Raw genomic sequence first — 24,779 nt, forward strand, 5'->3', positions numbered from 1 at the left:
TCTTCCATTAATACAAATACTATTTACAAAAGTAACCAGCCCATTCAAAAAAAATCCTTAATATTTAGCTCTGTAAAAGTCTAACATTTAATTCATAATGATCTTTAAAAGTTTTAAATTTGAACCAGAGAAACCTGCAGAAACCCTGCTTAAGCATTCACAATGAAGCATTCATTGTGTCTGAAAGCTCCATTGAAAATAATGGGGTAAAATAAATTGTCATGTTTTAAAGACATTGCGGGGAAAACTTTATATTGTATATCTACCAGGAAGTGAAGATCACTGATTTTTAAAGAAATCAGACCATAAACCTGGTGATTTTATAATGGAGAGCCCTGGGACTGGCTGGCTGCTGTGTGCATATATGCCATTGTCTGAATAAGGAGATTTTGTTTGTAAATTCTGGACCAGTTTGATATAGGCAAAAACTCCCAATGAACTGGGCGGTATTACAATTCAAAAAGGGAGAGGTTTTGCATGAAAAGCCTTGGTGTCTTAATATTTGACTGTGCACAATTGTTAGTTATCACAGTTGAGAACCAAAGCCTGACTATTCATTTTAAAATATTGTGTAATTTTTAAGTATTGCAAAAATGCCTTTCAGATGACACCTTAATTGCTGCTGTAACTGTATTATACATTACTGAGAGTACAGTACATAATTTACTAGGCAAAATGCCAATGATGACCGTCAGGGAAAACCTATTAATCCATCTTACTGGATAATGCATAGACACATGAACACCCCGAGATGAAAGGACAATTGTTTTCCCATTTAACACATTTTGGTTTCACTTAAATTCTAAAAAGGTGCTAAATAAAAAAGCATACACCATTTGCCTTAAATTTGAGGCATCTTAGTAGACTTTGCATAATTTCACTACCTTATTTTTAGAGCAGGCTTTACATCATGTGCATGCTGGTGCTGGTGTTTAAACTCTGCCTTGTTAGGAAGCTCACTAGGGTTTGAAACAGAGCCATTGTCTTGCTGATTTGAGACTCACCACTCAATAACAGTCCAAAAATATTATTAACAATTGAAGTAACAGCTCCAACTATAGCATGCAGTCCAGCATGTCTAATTTATTCCTACTCAGCCTCACATGATTTACCCCCCCATCATTTCATATTAATACATTTCCAGTTTGTCATACTACCTCTAAAGCATGGCTTGTGGCTACGTCACACACGTTCCTCAGTTACAAAGCAGTAGCCCTTGACTTCCACTTCCTTAAAATAATATTGAACTCATTTTCATATAGTTAGACTGTGGCATGGCTTTTTGGCAACATTTACTCTGCTGAATTCATAACGTCCATTTTCTTTCGATGTCTGCACATGACTGTCCTGTCTCACATGCACTCTCTCTGTCCACATCAGTGGAAGTCTTGCTCTCCGAAGATGGAGGTCAGCATATATCCATCAGTGATGCATTCATCAAAGGTAAGTTCACGCTTTATTATAGTTTGTTAAAATATTTGTTTTTAAATTGCGAGCATAAATCTGAATATGTTAAGTGTAAACACAAATGTAGAATTGTTAAAAAAAACCTAAAGGTAAACGATTGTGAAGAATAATAGGAATATGTTAATTAAAGCTTGAGGTGTTGTGGGAGCCATTTGATCATGAAGTCTTTCAAACATTCCCTGCATGTATTATGGAAGTGCAACAGAAAGCATGAGATGAAACTCCACCTATTTATATTCATAAATTGACTGCTTAGTAGGCTTAAGACCTGCACAGAAGCATTATGTAGAAGTATTGTTGTACGTTTTAATCAGAAACCTCTTCTGTAGTTTTCTTGTAATTTAATACATTCTTGGTATCATTATCTTTCATAAACAGTGTATATGAACTATTGTCTTACTGTACCTATGCTGATGACTTTTTCGTTGTAGAGTCTTTGTTCAACCGGAGGGTTGAGGAGAAAGCTAAAGAGATGCTCTTCACTCCTCTCGGCTGGCATCACAGCTCTCTGGATCAGCTGCGGGAAGAGAATGGGGAAAAGAAAGCGATGGAGCGGTTGCTGTAAGACTTTTAATGAATAACTTGCTTTAGCTTGCTTACTTCTATTCATTTACAGTTAGAAGCAACAAAGAAATTGTTGTAGAACAATTCAGGGATGATATCAGTATTTGAATTACATGACTGCCTATAATAAGTTAATTGGTATACTTTTATAAACATGTGAAATACTCTAAATATTATCTAGTGTTAAAGTATGATTATGAAAGCATTACATATAAGGTAGGTGTAAATGATTTCAGGGGATTTCAGTACGACATGATGATTAATGCTTCCTCCTCAGGTCAGCAAATCACAGCCACATGATGGCGCTGCTGCAGCAACTGCTGTACAGTGAATCACTGTCTCTGTCGTGGCGTGACATCATCGTACCTGTGGTGAGGCAGGTGGTGCAGACGGTGCGACCGGATGTGCGCAGCTGTGACGATGATATGGACATCCGTCAGTTTGTCCACATCAAGAAGGTAAAGACAGCAATGGAAGAAAAACTGATGAATCGAGTTTAGTAGAAACATTTATTATATCTTGGAACGTGTGCTGTTTTGTAGATTCCAGGAGGAAAGAAGTTTGACTCTGCTGTAGTGAATGGTTTTGTTTGCACAAAGAATATCGCACACAAAAAGGTTTGTATTGATTGAACATTATTCCACAAAGGAGGTCATGGTATATTTGTGCTAATTGTGCTGGGACTTTCTCATTAGATGAACTCTTACATCAAAAACCCCAAGATCCTTCTTCTCAAATGCTCCATTGAGTATCTATATAGAGAGGAGACCAAGTTCACCTGCATTGACCCAATTGTTTTACAGGTAACTTCCTAACTAATGTTTACATGTTTGTAATTTTTACAATCTAAGAAATAGTTTCATTTACAATTTGCTGTTTTCAGGAGCGTGAGTTTCTTAAGAACTATGTTCAGAGGATTGTTGATGTCCGACCAAACTTAGTCCTGGTGGAGAAGACTGTATCGCGAATTGCTCAGGACATGCTACTAGAGCACGGCATTGCCATTGTGATTAATGTCAAACCTGTAAGTAGCGTTTCACTATTTGAAAGCATTCTCCACATATTTGAACAATGATAGTGATGTAGTCAAGAGTTGTTAAGTGTTATTCTGGCCATATGAATGCCTCAAGAAAAATCTCTCTTTAATCACCACAGCAAGTACTGGACCGTGTGAGTCGAATGACTCAGGGAGATTTAGTCATTTCAATGGATCAGCTTCTTACAAAACCTCGTCTGGGTACCTGCCACAAGTTTTACTTGCACTCCTTCCAGCTACCAAATAGTGAGTCTTTATTTCGTATCTATGGTACCAATTTACAAAAACATTTTTTACATTTTTCTAAAATGCTGTGCAATTTAGGGATGCTATTAGTGAGTTCTAGTCATTGTGCATGCTTTTAAAGGTATTTTTACATGCACATTTCTTTCATTTAACACGAAAGACTAATCATTTAATTTAATAATTATACTCTTTTAGGTGACCTGATTATTAATATCTATTTTCTTCCCACTGTACATTGATGTTACGATGGCTAAATTCAGTTCTTAAAGACAAAGTTCACCCAGATGGAGTATAATATCTGAAAACATATTGATTTATAAAATGCAACTACTGCAAATGCTACTGGCATTTTGAGACTTAAACAAAAAATCTACAGGCAAACAAAAAACTATACCCATGGTTTCTGATCATACATTAAGTTGGTAAAAAATCAAAAACCTCTGCCTACTCTGCCTAAAGGGGGTCGCACACCAGATGCGCCACACAGCGCCATGCATTTTATAATTCTAAACATAGGTGTCTACCAGGGTACACACACACCGGCGCCGCAAGTCGGCAGCAGTCCCAGCCATGACTCAGGACACTGTTCATATTTTTTGCTGCGCCACAGATCGCCATTTGAATCGTTTCATAAATAATAACATTCGAATGTGTGCGTCTGATGTGCGATACTTCCAAATGTCATGTGCGCGCCGTGTCACAGCGCCGAGGGGCGCATGCGGTATGTGACCTGCTTAAGACTTGCATTTTTTTAATCCCTATGGACCACAGCTAAAATTCTGTTTAATGTTCTACTGGAAAACAGTTACCTACATTCAGAGCAATTGAATGTCATTTTTTGATTTTTAAGTGAACTGTCCCTTTAAGGGGAGTTATGCTATTACAGAACTGATAGGATTTCCATCATATTAGCTTTATTTATAACTTTTCGTTTGTCATTGATCTGTTAACAGGTGAAGTGAAAACCCTGATGTTTTTTGAGGGCTGTCCTCCTCAGCTGGGCTGCACTATTAAGCTCCGCGGAGCCTCAGAGTATGAGCTGGCACGGGTAAAAGAGATCATCATTTTTATGGTGTGTGTGGCATACCACTCGCAGCTAGAGATCTCTTTCCTCATGGATGAGTTCGCTATGCCTCCCAGTCTGGCTGAGAGTTCTTCTTTCCCATGTCTGCTGGAAAGCACCACTTTACGGGAAGAGGATGAAACTAGTGGGGAACGGGAAAGCCAAGACAATGATGAGTCTACACTGGGAGATGACAATCTCACACTTGTTCCAGGAGATGACTTTGAGACAGGATTTACAGGGACTATCAAAGCCCACAGTCGAGAGCCTTCCACCTCTGAATCTTCTCATAAAGATGGAGAAAGCCCCAGAATAAATAAAAATGCTTCAATTACCTCCTTCTCTGGAGGGGAGGAAGAAAATATAAAGACCTCCACGCCACTTTCCTCCTTCTCTTCCACCTTTCCTCAGCCGGTGACACCACCTTTCCTGATATCAGACGTAAAAGAAATGTCACAGGAAGTGGTCAAGGGGTCAGGTGAAGGGGAGAAGAACAAATATCTGGAGTCGACTCTGGTCCATCAGGACAGCACAAGCTCTGAGACCTCCCTTCCCCCAACTCGGCTCTTTAGAGACCCCTTACAGGACGACACAGGCCTGTTTGTGACAGAGCATGTAGCTTCTTCAGATGACCGCCTCAAATCCATCTCTGCTTTATTCAAACAGGAGCTAAAAGACATCATCCTGTGCATTTCACCCTTTATTACCTTTCGAGAGCCTTTCTTGCTTACCCCAGCTGGACTGCGGTGTCCTAGCCGGGATTATTTCCCTGAACAGGTTTACCTTTCACCTCTGCTGAACAAGGATTCAAAAGAACTGGATGGACGCCGCAAGAGGCAGCTGCTGAAAGAGTCCAGCCCAGGTTCTGGTAGCCTGACCAATGGTTCCGTTTCACACCAGAGAGCCATTCAGATCTTGCCCTGTCACAAACTCACTAGTGCCCGAATAGCAGAACAGGTAGGCAGCAGTCAGCAGCTGGCACGCATGTTAGCGGACTACCGTGCCCAAGGAGGACGTATCCGGCAAAGAGAGGGAACACAATTTCGTGAAGCCCCTCCCCCAAAGGCGCCAATAAAGGCAGATAGTGAAGAAGATAAAGGTGCAGGAGTGATTGACATGACCTGGTCTACTAAGGTGAGGCTTTCATCTGTGCTAGTATGCTTATTTGTGACTTGCACATCCCATTTGTCATCAGGTCTTTAAACTGGCTCCTAGTTACATTCAGAATAGATTTTAGAGTATAGTACTACTTGTCTATAAATCACTAAATGGCCTTAATACATTACAGATATGCTCACTGAATACAAACCTAACAGATCACTTAGATCTTTGGGTGAGATACCATCAGAGTAAATTAGAAATTCCAAGAGTTCATTCAAAGCAGGGTAAATCTGCCTTCAGCTACTACGCCCCCTGCTGCTAGGATCAGCTTCCAGAAATGATCAGATGTGCTCCAACATTAGGCATGTTCAAATCAAGACAGAAAGCACATCTGTTTAGCTGTGCCTTTACTGAATGAGCACTGTGCTACGTCTGACAGATCGCACTATTATGTCTTTCTTTTTTATTTAATTCATTAATAACCTGTTTTAACACATTTTAATCTGTTTTGACCTGTTTTAGTCATTTTTAATTCTTTTAATCATTTTATTTTCTTGTCTTAGTTAGTAATGTTTGTGTAAAGGACTTTAAATTACCATTGTGTAAGAAATGTGTTATATAAACAAATTTGCTTTGCCTTGCCTACTTACATTCTGATCAGCGTGAGGACTGTTTATTATTAATATACACAACATGACCTAAAATCATCCAGTGTAGAACTCTTTCTATGGTTTACTTTTGTCATTAAATATTAAACATGGGCTGCAAATATCATTCTTTAACAAAGTTGCATGTAAAGTTTACCATGTGTTTATTGACATGATTTTTTGCTAAAACTAATTGTTTTTATGTTTCAGTTGGACTGTTTAAATCCAATCAACCATCAGAGGCTCTGTGTTCTGTTCAGTAGCTCTTCAGCACAGTCTAATAATGCCCCAAACCCCTGCGTCAGTCCCTGGTAAAGTCCCATTACATTTGCATGACCATCATATTTAATGGTATAACTTTATTTTGATGGTTCCTTTAATGCTTTTTGTTGAATTTAAGTTACATTGCATCTACATGCCAATTAATTCTCATTAGATTTTAAGTAGACTGTTAGGTTTGGGTAAGGGTCAGTGTATGTTGACATGTACTTGCACAGTTTCTTTTAGTCAGTCAAATGTCTGTTGAAGGAGCAGTATGAGCAGATTCTAAGCAGACAGTCAACTAATACTCAAATGAGAAGTGGCATGTAGTTACAATTAAACTTTTAGTCAACAAAATGTGCAATAGGGACCATTAAAATAAAGTCTTACCTATTTAATTAACATGACAGATTGATACTTATGACTATATCCTAAATATGAAAACGAAAAGCTCATTTTTATGAATATGATTATTATTATTTGCTATGTTTATTCACAGGATTGTTACAATGGAGTTTTATGGAAAGAATGACTTGACTCTTGGTGTGTTTCTGGAGAGATACTGTTTTAGGTGATGTATTATACCAATTTAGACATTGAGATAGTTTCCCTTTTCCAAGAAAATGTGCATAAAGTCTAGGGTTAACTATACTAAATGTTCATATTTGGTATAAGTCAACTCTTGATATTATCTGATACCACAGCAATTAGCTCTTGAGTTGTCATCAGAATTTATGTCATTCAATCAGGTTTTATTTATATTTGTATATGTGGAATTTTAGACCATCTTACCAGTGCCCCAGCATGTACTGTGAGACCCCCATGGTTCACCACATCCGGCGCTTTGTGCACGGTAAAGGCTGCGTCCAGATTGTACTGAAAGAGCTGGACTCGCCTGTTCCTGGATATCAGCACACAATCCTCAACTACTCATGGTGTCGCATCTGCAAACAGGTAAAAACGTTTGGATTGGAAACCGACCAAAAATAAAAAACTGTATGACTTATGTGATACCCGTTTCGTTTTAGGTGACTCCTGTGGTCCCTTTGTCTAATGACTCTTGGTCCATGTCCTTCGCCAAGTACCTTGAGCTTCGTTTCTATGGTCATCAGTACACCCGTCGGGCTAACGCTGAGCCTTGTGGCCACTCTATCCATAAAGATTATCACCAGTACTTCTCTTACAACCAGATGGTGGCATCCTTCAGGTCTGCATCTATATAAATATAATTTGTGTGAATATGCAGGATGTACTCTGAATGTATTCCTGATCTTCTGTCATCTGTAGCTACATTCCAGTGAGGCTGTTAGAGATCTGTCTGCCTCCCCCGAAGATCATCATCAGGAACCAAGGTCCATCGAAATCCAGCTTGCAGCAGGATCTCAAAGACTTCTCCCAGAAGTAAAATATCCTGCTGCATATTCTCTCATCTAGTTCCACCAGATGCCAGCTGAATTAATTAATTGTCTATTGTTTTGTAGGGTGGCTCAGGTGTACCTGGCTATAGATGACCGTCTTACCTCCTTAAAAACGGACACATTCAGCAAGACCAGAGAGGAAAAAATGGAGGACATGTTTGCACAGAAAGATGTAATTTTCTTTATATAAATAATAATAATAATAATAAAATAAAAAGAAAATAATAATTTTCTTTTATTTTCTTTATTCACCTGTGCAAAAACTATTTAATCCAAAGCAATATCCAATTTCCAGTTACTTAAAACTTATATTTTTTCATCTCAGATGGAGGAATCAGAGCTTCGGGGCTGGATAGAGAAGTTACAAGTGCGTCTGCAGACGAGTGTGATTGACTCTTCACAACAACTACAGGCTGTTCTGGAGTCAGTGGTGGTCAAAAAACAGGGCTTGTGTGAAACCCTGCAGTCCTGGAACAACAGGTGAGAACTGGATTCATACAGCTATAGGAATGAAGGCAGTTGAGGCAGTCTCATAACAGCAGAACTGATTTATTATCATCTTCAGACTTCAAGAACTGTTCCAGCAAGAGAAAGGCAGAAAACGTCTATCTGTTCCTCCTAGCCCAGGCAGACACAGACAACCTACAACAGATGAGAGCAAGGTCAGTAATTTCATTAAGTTTCATTAAGTAATTATTAAGTTTAGTATTTTTTAACTTGGGCAGCACGGTGGCTCAATGGTTAGCACTGACAACTAGAAGGTTGCTTGTTCGAGTTCTGGCCGACTAGTGCATGAATTAACTGGCCATTGTGTATGAATGTGTGTGTGAGTGAGACAGTGTATGGGTGTTTCCCAGTACTGTTTTATGGCTGGAAGGGTATCCGTCGCGTAAAACGTATGCCGGAATAGTTGGCGGTTCATTGCACTGTGGTGACCCCTGATAAATAAGGGACTAAGCTGAAGAAAATTAAATGAATGTATAAATGATGAATTGTAGCCTAGTATGTGTCCCATCTCTAAAGTCCTCACCTGCAATAAAAATAAACGCACAAATGTAGATACTGAAGACCAGATTAACTTGTTATTGGAGCATTAGTTGCCCTATCCTGATCTGCCTGCAGTGGGTTTCAAGGAGTGATTCATAAAAAACCTTACTACACATATTTTATGGTTTCTACTTTTAGACTAGTGCTTTGGAGTCTTCTCCTCGTAACCCTTCCCCAGTGGTCCCAAATGGAGACAAAGGTGAGTTCACAGACAATTTTAATATTGAAATAGCTGGACTTGATTGTTCCACACAATAGACTTACAGCCTTTTCTCACAGAGGACCGTCATCTCAATACATTTCCATCAAGTTCAGGGTCCTCGTCGTTACTACAGTTACCATCTCCAGCTGAACAACCTTCAGATGTCATTACAAGCGGACCATCTTTCCCTGATCAGGACTCTGTTAGCAATCCAGAGGGTGACTTTCCTTTGAACTCTTTCTTATGCTTGAAATCATAAATAGTGATGCAACATGACCTCCCTCTTTATCTCTATACTTCTTTTTTCTGTTTAGACATGTTTGATGGACACTTGCTTGGTTCCAATGATAGTCAGGTAAAGGAAAAGTCCACCATGAAAACAATCCTGGCCAACCTGTTACCTGGAAACAGCTACAATCCCATCCCTTTTCCTTTGTAAGTAATGATATAATGGGTACTAAAGAGAAATCCATTCGTTTTCTTTGTCAAGGCCTGGGTACACTTCTTTTACCACATTTCATAGTTTTTTACACACAGCTGTGTGAGCTTACATTATATATATTTAGCCATATATGAGCGAGTTTAACACATGAACAGTAGTATATTGTGGACTAGTTTTGTCTCTGCATTTGCTGTGCTACTTTGAGATGTATGCAGACAAGATGTGCAGACGTACACAGACACTCCAGATGATAAATGTGGATGAAAGAAGTGGACTTTGGGTTTGGAACTAATCAAGGTCTTTCCTTTTTTTCTCTTCTTGTTGTGTTAGTGACCCAGACAAGCACTATCTGATGTATGAGCATGAGAGAGTTCCTATAGCCGTGTGTGAGAGAGAGCCCAGCTCCATAATTGCCTTTGCACTCAGGTATAGCATTTTCTTATGTTTAAATGTTTATAAATTATGAAATATGCTCTTAATCTGTTTAAACCAATTATTTAGTTTAGCTTTGTTTTGTTTGTTTGTTTGTTTGTTTGTTTTTTGTATTTTTGGGTGTTTTTTTCTAAACTAAACAGGTGATTTTGCAAAGTAGATTTAGTTAAGTTTTCAATTCATTGAGACAATTGATTTCAGGAAACAGACTTCTCTACAATATTAAGGTTTTAAATAAGTCAGGCACTATTAAGGCTGATTTATACTTTCGCATGGAAATACATCATATCATTAACATCATTCAAACTAATTATTTTTATAAATTATTTAAATGATTCTAAAGATTTATAACCATTCAAGATTTTTTAAATTCAAACTTTGATACATCACTAGCTTTTGTTGATATCTCAGACAGTTCTACCTCTATAGTTTATTAAAATATGAATGACAACAGAACGTGAGTTTCTCTACAAATATATACTTTTATTATGGAAAGAATAAAAGCAAAAAAAAGTACTTACTTACTAAAAAATACTGACAAATTTTTTTTTATTCAGCCCACTTCACAATTCACACATTACTGCCTGGCTAGTTATATGCTAAAAAAGCAAAAATGATCTAACATTCCTGACCATTATCACCAATAAAGCCTAAAAACTGGGCACCAGTATATTGTAAACTTATAGGTTCAAATATAATTTTCCAGTTATCAAAGAAATGATTTGTTCATTTTAGCTTCATAGCTATTAAATTGTCTTGAACTCAAAATTGTAATACATCAGTGTAAAAACTATGAATGGTGGAAAAACATATTCTGTAATATTAAAACCACCTGGGTCTCCAATTTTGCCATGGCCTCTCCTTTTGGTTTTAACAAACTAAACCCCTCAAGTTTTTCTAAACTTTTTAACAAAAACGTTCCTCCTTTCCCACTGCTGTTGCAATTTCTAGCCAAGAATTATTGATCCTCTGGTTATCCCTATGATCACGCATGGATGGATCATAAAGATGTCTGTACAGGCATACCTGTTTCAGAAAAAATCTCTTCAAAGTATTTTATATTCAACTAGTCTCAAAAAATTTGGTGCGCTCCACTGGCTGAAATCATGCTGCACTCACCCAAAGTGAACCTCCACAAACACTACGATGATGTCAAGTGAACTAGCGAATCTAGCGTGTCTAGTATAAACCAGCCTCATCACTTACCAGGGTGGTCCTACTCCAGTTCTACTTAAAAGATTGTGTTAATTATTTTTATTCATTCACTTTAAAAAGATAATTCACCTAAAATTCAAATGTACTCACTATTTAATCATCCTCAAGTGGTTCCAAACTTTTTTGTTTTTCTTCTGTTGATCACAAAATATATTTTGAAGAAAGTCAAAACTTGTAAGAAAGAAACTAATTTTCTTTATTAATTTTTGGGTGAACGATCCCTTTAATCTCGTAAACTAGATCATATGCATCATACATATTTAATATACAGTAAAGCCCAGCTGCCACTGCAGTATGTTGTTTCACTCTGATTGTTTCCTTAAGTTTCTAGAACATTATTCTAATGGTTCTATTTCTATTCTCAAGCTGCAAAGAGTATAAAACTGCCCTTGAAGAGCTCACAAAGACAACAGCAAAGACTGGAGGTGATGACACTTCTCAGACCATCAGGTATTAACAAACAATCATTGCAAATATTGGCTTTATTCACTCTCTATATATATTTATAGTGGTAAAAAACAGCATGCTGGATTTGTATTTTTTGCTGTCTATAGTGCTGGAGAGAGCAGAGTGAAGAACAGTCCAGCCAAACCCAGTGACAACAGCATGTCACAGCTGAGCCGCAGCAGCGTCGACGCTGATCCACTCAGTAAACCTAACCTAACTATCTAAGAAATACTAGCTGCTAACAAATACTATTCAGAAATTGCTCTATGAGATAGAATTGCTTATGAGATTAAATATTTCGGGATCTCTTTTGCAGAGGAGCCTGAAAGTGCAGACAAACAGAAGAAGCAGACAGGGAACCCACATATTGAGCTGCGTAAGTATCAGTGTCGAATAGTAGGTTGAAACATGAGTTACATTAAGGTCAACATAATAGACCCTCTGATTTAAGTAATTAGGGCTCAACAAACTAATCAATGCATGCTTTCAAAGACTGTATTTAAATAAGCTTTTTAATTGCAGAGTTCTCCGATGCAAATGCTAAGTTCTACTGCCGGATCTACTATGCTGAAGAGTTCCATAAAATGCGGGAGGAGATCATGGAGAGCACAGAGGATGATTTTGTGCGATCTCTTTCCCACTGTGTCAACTGGCAGGCGCGTGGTGGGAAATCTGGTGCAGTTTTCTATGCCACTGAAGGTGGGAACTGGTCTTTTTACAGATTCTGTCAGGTTGTTGGATTCCTGTATGCTGAATCTGGTGTTTTTCTACAGATGATCGGTTTATTCTGAAGCAGATGCCCAGATTAGAGGTCCAGTCCTTTTTAGACTTTGCACCCCACTACTTTACGTACATCACAGGAGCGGTTCACCTAAAGGTAAGCGTTGACCACTTAAACACACAATTCAAACAACACTTAACTTTAGAAGAATTAAGAAATCTACTATATTTTTTAGTCCCAACTAGGGCTGTGTGATTAATCGAAATCGAATCGCGATTTGAAATGTTGTGATTAGCTAATAACAAGAGGCTGCGATATGAAATATAGATGTATTATTTAATTTCCGCCACCCAGAGCAATTGCGTGACTGCAGTCTGTGTTTGACAGACTCTCTAGCCAATTGATTGAGCACATTTTCGTTCTGCCCAATCAGAATTGTGCAACCGAACTATGCGAAACGCCCACAATAAAACAAACAAACAGGAAAGTGCGGTCAAGGGACGAGTGATGATGACATTTGCTGCTTCTGAAGCATTAACAGACAAATTAATATCAAAGAAAAATTGGACATAGATAATATGGGAATATTTTGGCTTCAATGTCACAGATACAGAACAAAAGCAGGTAATTTTTATCTGTGTTTACTGTTTGCTCTAGAGAAAAATGAGTGTTTCATTTCTTAATATTTAAAAACAAATTTTAATAAATGTTTAAGTTTTATTTAAGTTTGTTCCTTTTTTAAACTAACACTCACTGCATTTTAGCAGTAAGAAGCTAACGATTATACAGATTATTAAGCTGAAGTTTGACAAAATTAAAATCAAATCAAAATCGCAATATCGCAATTAGATATTTTCCCTAAATTGCACATCTCTAGTCCCAACAAATCAAAAATGATAATTTTCTGAAGTAAACATTTTTAAAGGACTGTATTTTTGTCTGAAATTTGAAAGAAATGTCGTCAGACCTTTGTAGAAAAAAATGAATATTAACCTTTTACTCTTAACATATACCTAGTAAACCTAGTAAAGTCTTTTATACTGGGTTCATGTTGCATGAGTTTAGCCCTGAATTTCACTATCAATAAAGTTTGTGAAATCGCAAATAAATGCCTGGAATCTGAGGCAAATTGATGGTCATTCATGTGATAATCACGCAGTGCGAATTATCAAAGAAGCAATCTGTCGACGTGTCACCAACCCACATGAAATATTTGGCATGCTAAATATCTGCACTTTTCAAATTGGATTAATTCAAATTATGTTGTGTGAAATTAATTCCAAATGGAAATACATCGGTAAAGATCTACAGCCAATAAGAGAGCAAGATATGGCAGCTGGGAGTTCAGGGAGGAGTTAAAGACCACATTCTCAGAATAAATGAGCTTTAAAATATTATTACATATAATATCAAACAAAAATGAAGCAGAAACATTTGCTCAGCCAGCTGCAGCAAGTGCATAGCAAAATAATTTATCCTAGTTCCCTGCAACTCCCTAACAATTTCCTCTATCATTTTTTTGCCATTTCACTTTAAATCAGTGCACAGAGCATTTGAATAGCAAACCTATGCAGGCTACCATTTTCAGTCTCGCGAATGATCTTGAGTTATTTCCTCATCACATGCGTCTGTGATTGTTTCTATTGTAGTCATGCAGTGAGTATGTTCCTGTCATTGATCCATCATGCAGTGTGAGCAAAGCAGCAACTGAATGCTTCCTCTAGAGTAGGGGTGCCCAAACTCGCTCCTGGAGGCCTGTGGTCCTGCATATCTTAGGCCACATTTACATTGTCAGGTCTAAATGCTCAATTCTGATTTCTGCCTATATCTGATTTTTTGCGTGTCCGTTTACACCAGGGGTATCCAAACTCGGTCCTGGAGGGCCTGTGTCCTGCATATCTTAGGCCACGTTTACACTGTCCGGTTTTGATGCCCAGTTCCGATTTCTGCCCATATCTGATTGTTTTGCCTGTCTGTTTACACAAGGGATGTCCAAACTCAGTCCTGGAGGGCCCATTCAGAGCAATTTGTGGGTACGAGAGAGATCTCAGGTCTGGTGGGAGCAAATTGTGGCGGGCTTTAATGAGAAGCAGTGGTTCCCAAATTTTAGGATGAGCACACACACGCTCTTCCTTCTACGTCATTAAACCGCGGATAAGTACCACATTGTCTACAAGTACCACAAGTTTAATGACATACAAAATGGAATGGCTTAATAAATCTGATCTGCCTATAAGATAGTCGCATTGTCACATATCCGATTATATATCTGATTTATTCCCACATTTGGAGGCCTTAGTTCCAGCCTCAATTAAACACACCTGAAGCAGCTTATCAAGCTATCTAGGTATCCTAGAAACAATCAGGCAGATGTGTTGAAGCAAGTTTGAGCTAAACTATGTAGGACAGCGGCCCTCCAGGACGGAGTTTGGGTACACCTGCCCTAGAGAGTCATACAGTGTAAAAACAACAATGATCTGACATAATTAAAAATGGTAGGGTGAACTCTGCATAAGACAACACAATTGTAATTTCCTAATTTGCTCCATAGTTATATATAGGAATTGCTTTGCTATACCTTTGTATAAGGCAACATGTTCTTGCATCTGTGCAACAGCGACCCACAGCACTTGCTAAGATTCTGGGAGTGTACCGCATCGGCTACAAGAACTCCCAGAACAACACTGAGAAGAAGCTTGACCTGCTTGTGATGGAAAACCTTTTCTATGGACGAAAGATGGCACAGGTACTGGAGCTTAGAACTGGTGTTTCAGAAAAACCCATTGACAAATTGGGTCTTTGTATGCTTACAATGTTATCTGGTGTTTGTGCAGGTGTTTGACCTGAAAGGATCGCTGAGAAACAGGAACGTGAAGACGGACCAGGGAAAGGAGAGCTGTGAGGTGGTGCTCCTAGATGAGAACCTGCTCAAACTGGTGCATGACAATCCCCTTTATATTCGCTCGCACTGCAAGGCCATCCTGCGTGCTGCCATCCACAGCGACGCGCTCTTCCTGTCCAGCCACCTCATCATTGATTACTCCCTGCTGGTGGGCCGAGACGATTCCACAGATGAGCTAGTTGTGGGGATCATAGGTGAGAAATTATTAGGTCATTTTAAAATTCACTTTGGACTTTTAGTAGTTGTTAAAACTCTTGTATGTTTTGAAGATTATATCCGGACTTTCACTTGGGATAAAAAGCTGGAGATGGTGGTCAAATCTACTGGGATTCTTGGAGGTCAAGGTACTGTTGTGTCATCAATACTTATGATATTCTCAGACATTTTACTAATTCTTTAAACTCATGTGTCATCATCTTTCCTTCCTGACAGGTAAAATGCCCACAGTGGTGTCACCAGAGCTGTATCGAACACGTTTCTGTGAGGCCATGGATAAATACTTCCTTATGGTCCCTGATCACTGGAGTGGACTTGGGCTCAACTGCTGATGGGTGTAAAGAAGGGAATGTTACTTTTGGAAAGGGATATGCTGCTCTCTCATGAACTCAGAGATTTAAAAGAAAGAATAATGAACCCTTCGTTATCTGCTACAATATCTGCAGCTGGAAAAACTGAACCCCTCTTTTTATGCTGTGTACAAACTGACCAAAACTGATGTGCCAAGACCCTGTTCCAGAAAACCTGCTGAAGAGACTGAACTGAAATGGCATAACCTTTAGAACCGTGATATGCAGTAGTGTTTGTTTATAACCTATTAACTGTGGATGATGTAAAAGTTTATAACTGTACAGAGATATGTAATTAAAGGTTATTAATATTGGTCAAAGGTTAAGTCATTCGAGATATAATGCCTGATCGGTTTTGATTTTTTTCTATGCTGGTGTGAGCACACACACACACACACACACAAAACACTGGAGATTTTTCAGCCTTTTAGATGTCAATGAGATGCATTCTCATGCAAGGGATCCCCATCCTAAAATAAGTAATTCATTCCCTAAATTAGGCACTATATATTTTTTTTCAATAAACACTCAACTGTCTTCTGTACTAGGTTTTGTCAATCATCATTGGGGACTGAAAAGCCCACCACCTCCTTCATGCAATTAAGTGCATCATCCTGGAATTTTAAGTGCACTTTTTCTTTTTTGTGAATACAATATTTAATCATTTATAATGTCCAAAATCTACCTGAGCAAATGATATATGTCAATGTATCAAAGTATGAGAAAAACAAACAATCAAGCACACTTTCAATACTTGCTTTAGGTAAATGTAAAGTTTCTAAATGCATTTTATACGGTGTGCAAATAATACATTGATGATAGGGGTAAATGGAGATGCAGATACAAACATCTATTTTACAAGAAATGTGTTATGTCTATTGGTGCTCTAGAACCTCCAGTTTCAGACTGTTGAACGATATTTTTTCTAGCATTGATAATCGCGATTATGCATTCACAGTGGACCGTTATAGGCCAATGTAAATTTATATTATTCATTCATTCATTTTTTTTTTTGGCTTAGTCCTTTTATTAATCTGAGATCGCCACAGCGGAATGAACCGCCAACTTATCCAGCTGCAACCCATCACTGGTAAACATCTATACACACCCAATTACACACATACACTACAGACAATTTAGCCAACCCAATTGACCTATACTATGTCTTTGGACTTGTGGGGGTAACCGGAACACCACGCAAACACGGGGAGACCATGCAAACACACAGAAATGCCAACTGACCCAGCCGGAGCTCGAACTAGTGCTACCCACTGCGCTACCATGCTACCATATTTATAATATACATTTTTAGTTATTAATATTTAAGATATAAATCAGAGAAGCTATTTCTTTCTTTCTATTAAAGGGCTGACCCCCCATCTTGTTTTGATGGCCTTAAGGGAGGCTCAAACCATATCTATGGGATCAAACATTAATTGGGGGGAGGGGGTGGTGGTCAATCCCCCCAAACCCCCCTGTTATTCGCACACTGAGTTCACAGCCTAACGTTACTTGAATTGAATAAAATAATGCACAAATGTGCTAATAGGGACGCACATATATATTCTTGTATAAAGACCCCATTTAATGTAATAAAGTCATACATTTCATGTTTTAAAAAATTATTAAATTGTAGAACAGGTCATTTTTTGTCATTTGGTTTGTAGACAGCCTGTACTGAGTTGTTTTAATTAACTTAAAGGCGGTGACAAACAGTGCAAACGATTAGAGCGACAAACAATTACCAAAGATATACCTCATTGTCGCTGATGAACGAGATGATAGTGCAGCTTGCAGAAGTCCCAAGCTGTCGAAGACCTTAGGAAAGGGTGAGTATGGTGACCGTAATAAAAAAACTGTTTAAAAACGCTTTGCGGTTAGAGTCTTGTCAAACTAAAGGCCAAAAAGCAACTGCCAACATGGCGCCAGTGCCATGTACTGTATGAGCAAGGGGGTGCGTCCATTTTTGGTCCACCATCATTTTACATTTTGTATAAACATTTTGACCGTTTTCTGTAAAAATATCAAAAACTCCTTTTCGTCAATTGATCAGTGGCACTTTATAGTTTCAAATTTAATTATTGCACATTCGCGCTCAAAGTCGACCACACCCCACCACCCCTTTTTCCCTGCGGTTCCGCTTACAGTTGATGTTTGCTGCGTTGCGACATTTAGTGATTTTTCCTTTATTGTAAATATTGTTCACCATCATAGTCCCCCATTACCTCTAAGCATATGCCTTTTTTATTTTATTAATAAAAATATTGAATTAGATTCATTTCTCCTGAGAAAGTAATTTTATTATCTGACATTTGTATTGAATTCCTTTAACAGTTTAGATTGTGTTTGTGTCTGTCAGTGAAACTGATCTCCATAAAATACCATTAAATGTTTCCCAACGGGACAGGCAGTTTTCATAAATGGATTTTCAAATTGACAAAATAATACAGACTCCGTTAAATTCTGTTAAAGCATTTTATATAATATTCATACAATTTATATAAAAGAAATTTGACAAAGAACCTCGAACATCAGAATGGAGAAAACCGCATGATCTAGAAGATTGTCACTCTCAAAGCTTTTATTTTCTGTTGTAATACTGTTGGGCTTTTTTCTCTGCATTCTTCCACTCACGATCCATCTAATTCATAAAAGAAAACCATGTGCTTTTGTTATAGGACAGTTGTGTGCAATATTTGCTCTGGTGGTGGTGATGATGATGATGTACATGAGTCGATATGTACAAAGATTATTTTCTATTGTAAATCACACTCTCATAGGCACAAGCATCAGGACATGGTTAAAAAAAGAAAACATTGGTTTACAGGTGTGAACTCTTTCATTACACTCTAATACACAAAAACACATTGATGTAATCTAACACCTTCTGAAAATGCAGAACAAGGCACTAGACACAGTGGAGAAACTGGCACATGGTAGACAAAGGCAAACATACAAACGGTTTTGATTTTAATCTTAAATTTGCTTTGGAATGAGTCTGTCTGGCAAGACTTAGCCTAAATGTTGGCTGAAAGGTCTTTACATTAGGCAAATATACTCCAAATTGAAACTCCCTCGCTGCCCATAACCCCCAAAAAGCATGTTTAGAAATCAAGGAAAAGGGATTGACATTCAACAAGTGCAAATAATTAAGTAAACTTCAAAAGGAAAACAATAAAAAGACAATTCAGGATTCAGTGTTTAATGAATACTTTACTCCCAACTGTCATTATTTACTCAGTCTCATCTTGCTTTTGTTTATGGACAACAAAACAAGTCTTTTAAAACCAATAGTGAGGCCCAGACTAAAACTGAAGTTATTATTCACTGACAAACTTGCCTCCAGTGAGCTGTGACTGCTCTAGATCAAGTCAGTTTAAACTAAATATCTCTACTTAAACACACCACTTTATTTGTAAATAGTCTCATTTTACAACTCCTCAAGAGTAAAACAGTCAAGTTTTACCATTTTTTAATGCATTCAGCCGATCTCCAGGTCTGGCGGGAGCAGTTTTAGCTTAGCTTAGCTTAGCATAAGTCATTGAATCAGATTAGAACATTAGCATGTTGGCTTTTTTGTAGTTACATTGTGTACCAAGACTGACAGAAAATGAAAAGTCACTATTTTCTAGGTCAATATGGAGAGGAACTATACTCTTATACTAGCGTAATAATCAAGAAACTTTCATTTTTACTATACCATGCCTACAGCATTGCTAATGCTATTATGCAGCATCTGAAAATAGTCTCTAGCTAACTAGGCAAAGTACTGTGCAATATCATTGCACCTACTACTTGATTGTTATTATACCAGATTCCATAGTTCCTAGTTTCATGAAACATGCTTCATTTAGTTTACATTTATTTCTGGACTTCAAAGAAAGGGGGGAATTGCTGTATAAATTTCTCCCTCTTTCTAAGACAAAGTTTCTAAAACACTCCTCGAGACTTGTATTACAGTATGTGCTTCTATTTTGAGGTATTTCTTTGTCATTTTTGGAATCCTGGTCACTATAAACTGTTTTTGTACAGAAAAGAGCCACATTTGGGCTTTTCAGAAAGTCTGCTTCTGTTCCAGCATTTTGAGCAACATGAGTAAATAATAACAGGATTTTAATTTATGGGATGAACATTTCCTATAAATAAGTGCATACAATTGAAGTACCATTATATTCTAAATGTTAATAAATATCAGTACAGACTTGAGAACATCCTGATTCACATAACATGCCACATCCTCTCACTAGATTCTAAAATTCAACATGAATAGAAGTATTATTAAACACTGTGTCTAAGACTGAAAGGAACAAACCATTCTCCAAAAGGATCAGATCATCAAGGCCTAGGAATAGAGTTGTTTTTTGGAAAAATATTACAAACTAAAAATGCTTTTTTTTCATATTTATAATATGTATTTGAAAATGCAATGTGTAAAGCACAACTAGTGTACTTGCATTGTATTCTCATCACATTACACTGGGTTTAACTTGGGTAGTACTTGCATTTGAATTTGGCTTAAGGCTGGAATACATGACTTCAAAAACTGAAACCGATATTAAAACACTAGCCATCATACATTGTAAGAGGATGTGTTCACAATTTGGGCATGTTTGGTTTTATTTAAGAAAACTCTGGATATGTTAGAGTGGTTCATATGTGAATGATGCCATCCAAACCTAGATGTGCAACCATCCAAGTGGACAAAGACCACTGAAATAAGGGGGATCTCAGTTCGCTTCAAAACAAACTCTTGTGCAGTTTGACTGACATATTAACATATCCAGCCGATTCAAAAGTTATTATTTGATTGAATGGCCGTTATTAGTGGTTATCAGTTGATAAGTTATGGGCCAGTAGGAGCCTTCTGCATCTACTAGTAGTCTCAAAAGGCTGTTATCATTCATCTACATGGTTAATCAGCTATAGATCACATACGTCTCCAGAAGTTAACGAGAATTATTTATATTATTTATTAAATTTCCCACTAATTGTATTTTATTAATGTCCACCCTTACCCCAACCATAACAGTATGTATGTAAAAACAGATCTGGATCTGGAGTCTTCTCTATTAGTATAGCTGATTAACCATGTTGATGGATGATAACAGCCTTCTGAGCCTACCAGCAGGCACAGAAGGCCCCTACTAGCCTATATCCGCTAATAACCACTGATAATTCAATTGAGTAATAACATGGGTGACATATCCAAACAAACCAAAAACAAGTCATGCCGTTGTTTGGTTTGTATATATAAATATATTTATTTATTTAGGTTTGGTCTTAAAAATGCTAGCGAATCCTAGGCAAAACAGGACTAAATGTAACCGTTTCTTTTTTGATGCGGACCAAACATACCAAAAGAACCAAACTACTGTGAACACAACCTAATCAACTGAGGATGACACAAAACTAGGCTTGACGGTTATTTAAAAAACAAATTTTCAGACGAATAAATAATCTTCAGACTAGACTTAAATCTTAATCTAAAGATATTAGCCTGTAGGCTGCTTCTGACTTTTAGCAACTTGTCTCAAACTCATTGAATGGGGCAGAAATCTGAGTTTTAGCCACATCATGTATTTCAGCCCTTAACCTTGCTTGCGAATAAATACTTAATGCAGTTAGGAAAAGTGGCACCAATACCCCTGTTGGTCCAAAAAATGTGAATTCTTGATTCCAAATTGGTCCCAAAGTGACATCATCAGTAAAATGAGCGTAACCTCACCTTGTGTTTCCACATGGTTTGTGCTTTCAAAAATCCACCCATTAAGACACACCGCTCCGCACTTTGCATCTTCGTACTCCAAGTCAGTCAACATTTGGTAATCTCAATCGTACTGCGTTAAAATGATTAAAATGGCTTTTGAAAAATCTCTTGTGCAAACGAGTGTGGCTGAACCGAAGCGTACCAGGTGTGCCATGTCATGTGTCATAATCTCTTCTTACAGAGACTAATTAAAAATCTGTACAACTTCTGTAAAGTTCATCATGACAATATGTGCAGTGAAAACTACGACGAGTGCCTCTAGAAGGAGCCGGGGTCAAAAAGTCTCTGAGTCAGAGTCGTTTTCAGTGGTCGTGCCCTCACTGGAGGGGCCGGAGGGATCCTTTGGACTGCGGGGGCCTTGGGGACTCTTGGCCTGGTGGGGCAAAGATTTCAGCAGGGTGCCTGGGGAGGGAGCTCCGGAGCTGCAAGGGGAGCAGAAAGGCATCATGGTAGCCAGAATGAGAGCCAGGCAGTCAGCCACTTCCCTGCTGGGAGCGCAAGCCAGAGCAGGGGTGAGACCTGCGGGGAAAGACAGCCAAAGAGCAAGAGAGACAGGGAAAGGGACAGGAAAGCAGAAAGAGGTGAAGGGAGGGACAGGACAGTGGAACAGAAGGACAGTGGTGAAGGGGTCATGGACGAAAGCAGCATTCCATTAGTGCCTTGCTCAACGGGCAGCCAGCCAAACACATAGTAAGGGGGCACACATGACACAGTCAAAGCTTTGAAATACAGCCACTGCCTTTGGCAAAGGGACACTAAGAGCTATGCCACTAACAAAAGAAAAGACTGGCACGGAGAGATGCACAAACACAGCAATCTACAGGTGAGCCAAACGTGCTGAGATAGTAGTTTCAGGAAGACGCACCATTCTCATCTAGCACTTGAACGCTGGCCCCACGAGAGAGCAGCTCCTGCACCGTCTGCTTCATCCCACTGCGAGCAGCCAGGTGAAGAGGGCTGAGGAAGAAAAAAACAAGCCAGCATCAGTGGGCTATGAGCAGGGTAATTTGTTGGTATTTGACGAGCCACTCCAGACAGTTCTGGTGAAATCAGGGTTCCTGTTTTAAGCCAAATATCAAACTCACAGACTTTTACCTTAATTTCTTGGAATAAATGTTTAATAAAAGAAAAAAAATGGGCAGCATGTTGTGCTTATATTTATCATAAAATATGAATATAGTATGTTAAAATATGTTTTAGCTTGAGTAAAATTTGCACTTTACTACCCACTATAAGAACAATAATGTTTGAATTCTTGGTGAATTCTTACCAGCAAAATCCCATAAGGTGATTGCGTTAGACCAATAAAAGATTATTTAAAATAAAAATGTAAAATATGGAGGAATGGCTTACTTTTAATTATGCCTAATCGTATTGTTTAAACTCACCCCTTTTCGCAGTGCCATACAACAGAATTTTGCAAGCACAAGCTCTAGTTTGACCGCAGCTTAAGTTGCTTTGGACAAAACTGTCTGCTAAACGACTAAATGTAAATGTAATCTCCATGACTTTTCCAAAACCTTGTGGGTTTTTCTATTTTTCCAAAACTTTTCCAGGCCTGGAAAACCCCATGTCAAAATTACTTTTCCAGGTTTTCTATGATCGTATGAACCCTGTATTATTATTATTATTATTATTATTATTAATATTAATATTATTTGTTGTTGTTTGGGAGTATTATTCTTGATATTAATTGTTTTTTCTTTTTCTTTGAGGCTAACTCTGCCTTGCACCTGCGGCTAATTCCATGTTGTCGGGTTTGTAAGCGGAAGCTAAATGTTAGTTGGTTAATTAGTTATCTTTATTTGTCCCCGTAGGGAAATTTCATTTGCAGCATCAACTCACAGAGACTTCTGACATTTCACATTTGGCATATAAGTATATATAAATATATTATTTAAAAACACTACTCTACTCTAAATAAATATCCAGTCTATTAGCCATCAACTGCTACTGACAAAAGAGGAATTTAAAAACCTAATTGCTTGGGGTATAAACACATCTGGAAACACAATATCAACGACCTGATGGTAACAATTAAAAGGTGTTTGAGAATGGATGTACTCTATATTTGTATGTAGTATGAACGCTCAATGTGCGTCTGTGTGGCTTTTTGTTTCCAGCACGTATCTGGCTGATCCTCCTGTTTTTTGCTCTGTTGCGAGCATGACCCATACTCGCTGAGAATTGCTGTGCTGATGAAGGTTTGAGAATTCTGTGTGCATCTTGTGCAGCCGCTGCTTAGGAGCCATGCTGCTGTTGTTGCTGTTTGTTTTATTCTTTGTTGATCTATGTTTTATGTTTGGTTGTTTAATTAATTATTTAGATTCTGTTAATATTGCTAAATTAATTCTATACATTTTTGTTGCCATTAAATTTTGGGAAAAGACTTATTTTTGTCTTGAGTTGCGTGTCATTTTTATGTTGCTGACCCCTCCCTAGACGAGCATTAGAAATTGGAGTTCGTAACAATTAATATATCCTCTTAGGGTCCAAGGGTTTTTTTTTTTTCTACCAAAACTTTATTGTGTTTTTAATAAACATGGTTATCAACAATGGTAATAGCAGAATTCCTCATCATTGACTTGGTTCAATGTATATAGCATGATTGATAACATGAAGCAAAAATGAAAATTACAAATTAAATTTGTACACAAACAAACATACATACATGAATATATACATATGCATACAGAAACCTGTAAATAAATATAAAAGAAAAATAAACTATATACATAATGTCAGAAAAGTACCAAAATGGAAAAAAAGAAGTGTCTACTAAAATGATTGTAAAACAGATCAAAAGAAAAGATAGTTTGTTGTCACCTATATCCTGAGACATCTTAATTGTTTCTCCTACATCGTTTAATTAAAATCACTTAAGTTTTGATAATGGAGATCAAATTGTCATGTATTTGGTTCCAATGAAGGATTGTTGAAGTCTTTGGTCTGTTAATTAAGGCAATTGGACTGTGCAATTCAAATAATGTCTATAAAATAGTATAACCATTGCTGAACTGACAGGAGATCAGGAGGGAACCGATAATTGTTTTCTTTGCAGCTGTTAATCCTGAGAAAAAAAAGTTTGTTTTTAATTCAAAGTCAGGTGTACAGAAGAATCATCATTCAATAGGAAAAGGCAAGATTCAGGATCAATGGTTATTTCCAAAATTTGCGATAAGAGCCCAAGGTGTTTTTTTTTTACATGCATCTTTTATTTCTCTTTATTTCTCTA

The 24,779-nt window shown here is 37.8% G+C and overlaps 2 protein-coding genes and 1 long non-coding RNA gene across 24 annotated transcripts in view; 1 reads left to right on the forward strand and 2 right to left on the reverse strand.

The window, feature by feature from the left end:
* The window catches only part of LOC141376154 (uncharacterized), a 32,534-nt gene extending 30,550 nt beyond the window's left edge, over positions 1-1,984 (reverse strand). For both annotated transcript variants that reach the window (XR_012385514.1, XR_012385515.1), the window contains exon 1: positions 1,873-1,984. This is a non-coding gene — a long non-coding RNA (uncharacterized lncRNA). The remainder of the gene's footprint in view (positions 1-1,872) is intronic.
* Positions 1-16,091, forward strand: part of pikfyve (phosphoinositide kinase, FYVE finger containing) — a 30,511-nt gene extending 14,420 nt beyond the window's left edge. For 11 of the 12 annotated variants that reach the window (XM_009304722.4, XM_005167666.5, XM_068223301.1 and 8 more), the window contains 29 exons: positions 1,381-1,443; positions 1,899-2,028; positions 2,309-2,489; positions 2,574-2,648; positions 2,727-2,834; positions 2,915-3,055; positions 3,187-3,313; positions 4,267-5,510; positions 6,335-6,435; positions 6,885-6,956; positions 7,168-7,339; positions 7,414-7,592; positions 7,673-7,786; positions 7,867-7,975; positions 8,129-8,283; positions 8,369-8,465; positions 8,989-9,049; positions 9,130-9,270; positions 9,367-9,487; positions 9,825-9,920; positions 11,508-11,591; positions 11,696-11,790; positions 11,905-11,964; positions 12,111-12,287; positions 12,362-12,465; positions 14,927-15,055; positions 15,144-15,405; positions 15,481-15,555; positions 15,644-16,091. In XM_009304722.4, the coding sequence (XP_009302997.1) occupies positions 1,381-1,443; positions 1,899-2,028; positions 2,309-2,489; positions 2,574-2,648; positions 2,727-2,834; positions 2,915-3,055; positions 3,187-3,313; positions 4,267-5,510; positions 6,335-6,435; positions 6,885-6,956; positions 7,168-7,339; positions 7,414-7,592; positions 7,673-7,786; positions 7,867-7,975; positions 8,129-8,283; positions 8,369-8,465; positions 8,989-9,049; positions 9,130-9,270; positions 9,367-9,487; positions 9,825-9,920; positions 11,508-11,591; positions 11,696-11,790; positions 11,905-11,964; positions 12,111-12,287; positions 12,362-12,465; positions 14,927-15,055; positions 15,144-15,405; positions 15,481-15,555; positions 15,644-15,759 (4,589 nt within the window). In that variant the 3' untranslated portion in view covers positions 15,760-16,091. The remainder of the gene's footprint in view (positions 1-1,380; positions 1,444-1,898; positions 2,029-2,308; positions 2,490-2,573; positions 2,649-2,726; positions 2,835-2,914; positions 3,056-3,186; positions 3,314-4,266; positions 5,511-6,334; positions 6,436-6,884; positions 6,957-7,167; positions 7,340-7,413; positions 7,593-7,672; positions 7,787-7,866; positions 7,976-8,128; positions 8,284-8,368; positions 8,466-8,988; positions 9,050-9,129; positions 9,271-9,366; positions 9,488-9,824; positions 9,921-11,507; positions 11,592-11,695; positions 11,791-11,904; positions 11,965-12,110; positions 12,288-12,361; positions 12,466-14,926; positions 15,056-15,143; positions 15,406-15,480; positions 15,556-15,643) is intronic. The other variant, NM_001127305.1, reaches the window with a different exon arrangement.
* Positions 16,092-18,238: 2,147 nt separating this feature from the next.
* ankrd44 (ankyrin repeat domain 44) overlaps positions 18,239-24,779 on the reverse strand; it is a 52,616-nt gene continuing 46,075 nt past the window's right edge. For 6 of the 10 annotated variants that reach the window (XM_073912866.1, XM_005167784.6, XM_073912865.1 and 3 more), the window contains 2 exons: positions 22,410-22,501; positions 18,239-22,063 (listed from right to left, as the gene is read on the reverse strand). In XM_073912866.1, coding sequence (XP_073768967.1) covers positions 21,819-22,063; positions 22,410-22,501 — 337 coding nt within the window. In that variant the 3' untranslated portion in view covers positions 18,239-21,818. Of the gene's footprint in view, positions 22,064-22,409; positions 22,502-23,256; positions 24,777-24,779 lie in introns of those variants that run through there. The other 4 variants (XM_073912868.1, XM_073912867.1, XM_005167785.6 and 1 more) reach the window with 2 other exon arrangements.

The sequence above is a fragment of the Danio rerio genome, chromosome 9 (genome assembly GCF_049306965.1).
Source record: "Danio rerio strain Tuebingen ecotype United States chromosome 9, GRCz12tu, whole genome shotgun sequence".
NCBI lineage: Eukaryota > Metazoa > Chordata > Actinopteri > Cypriniformes > Danionidae > Danio > Danio rerio.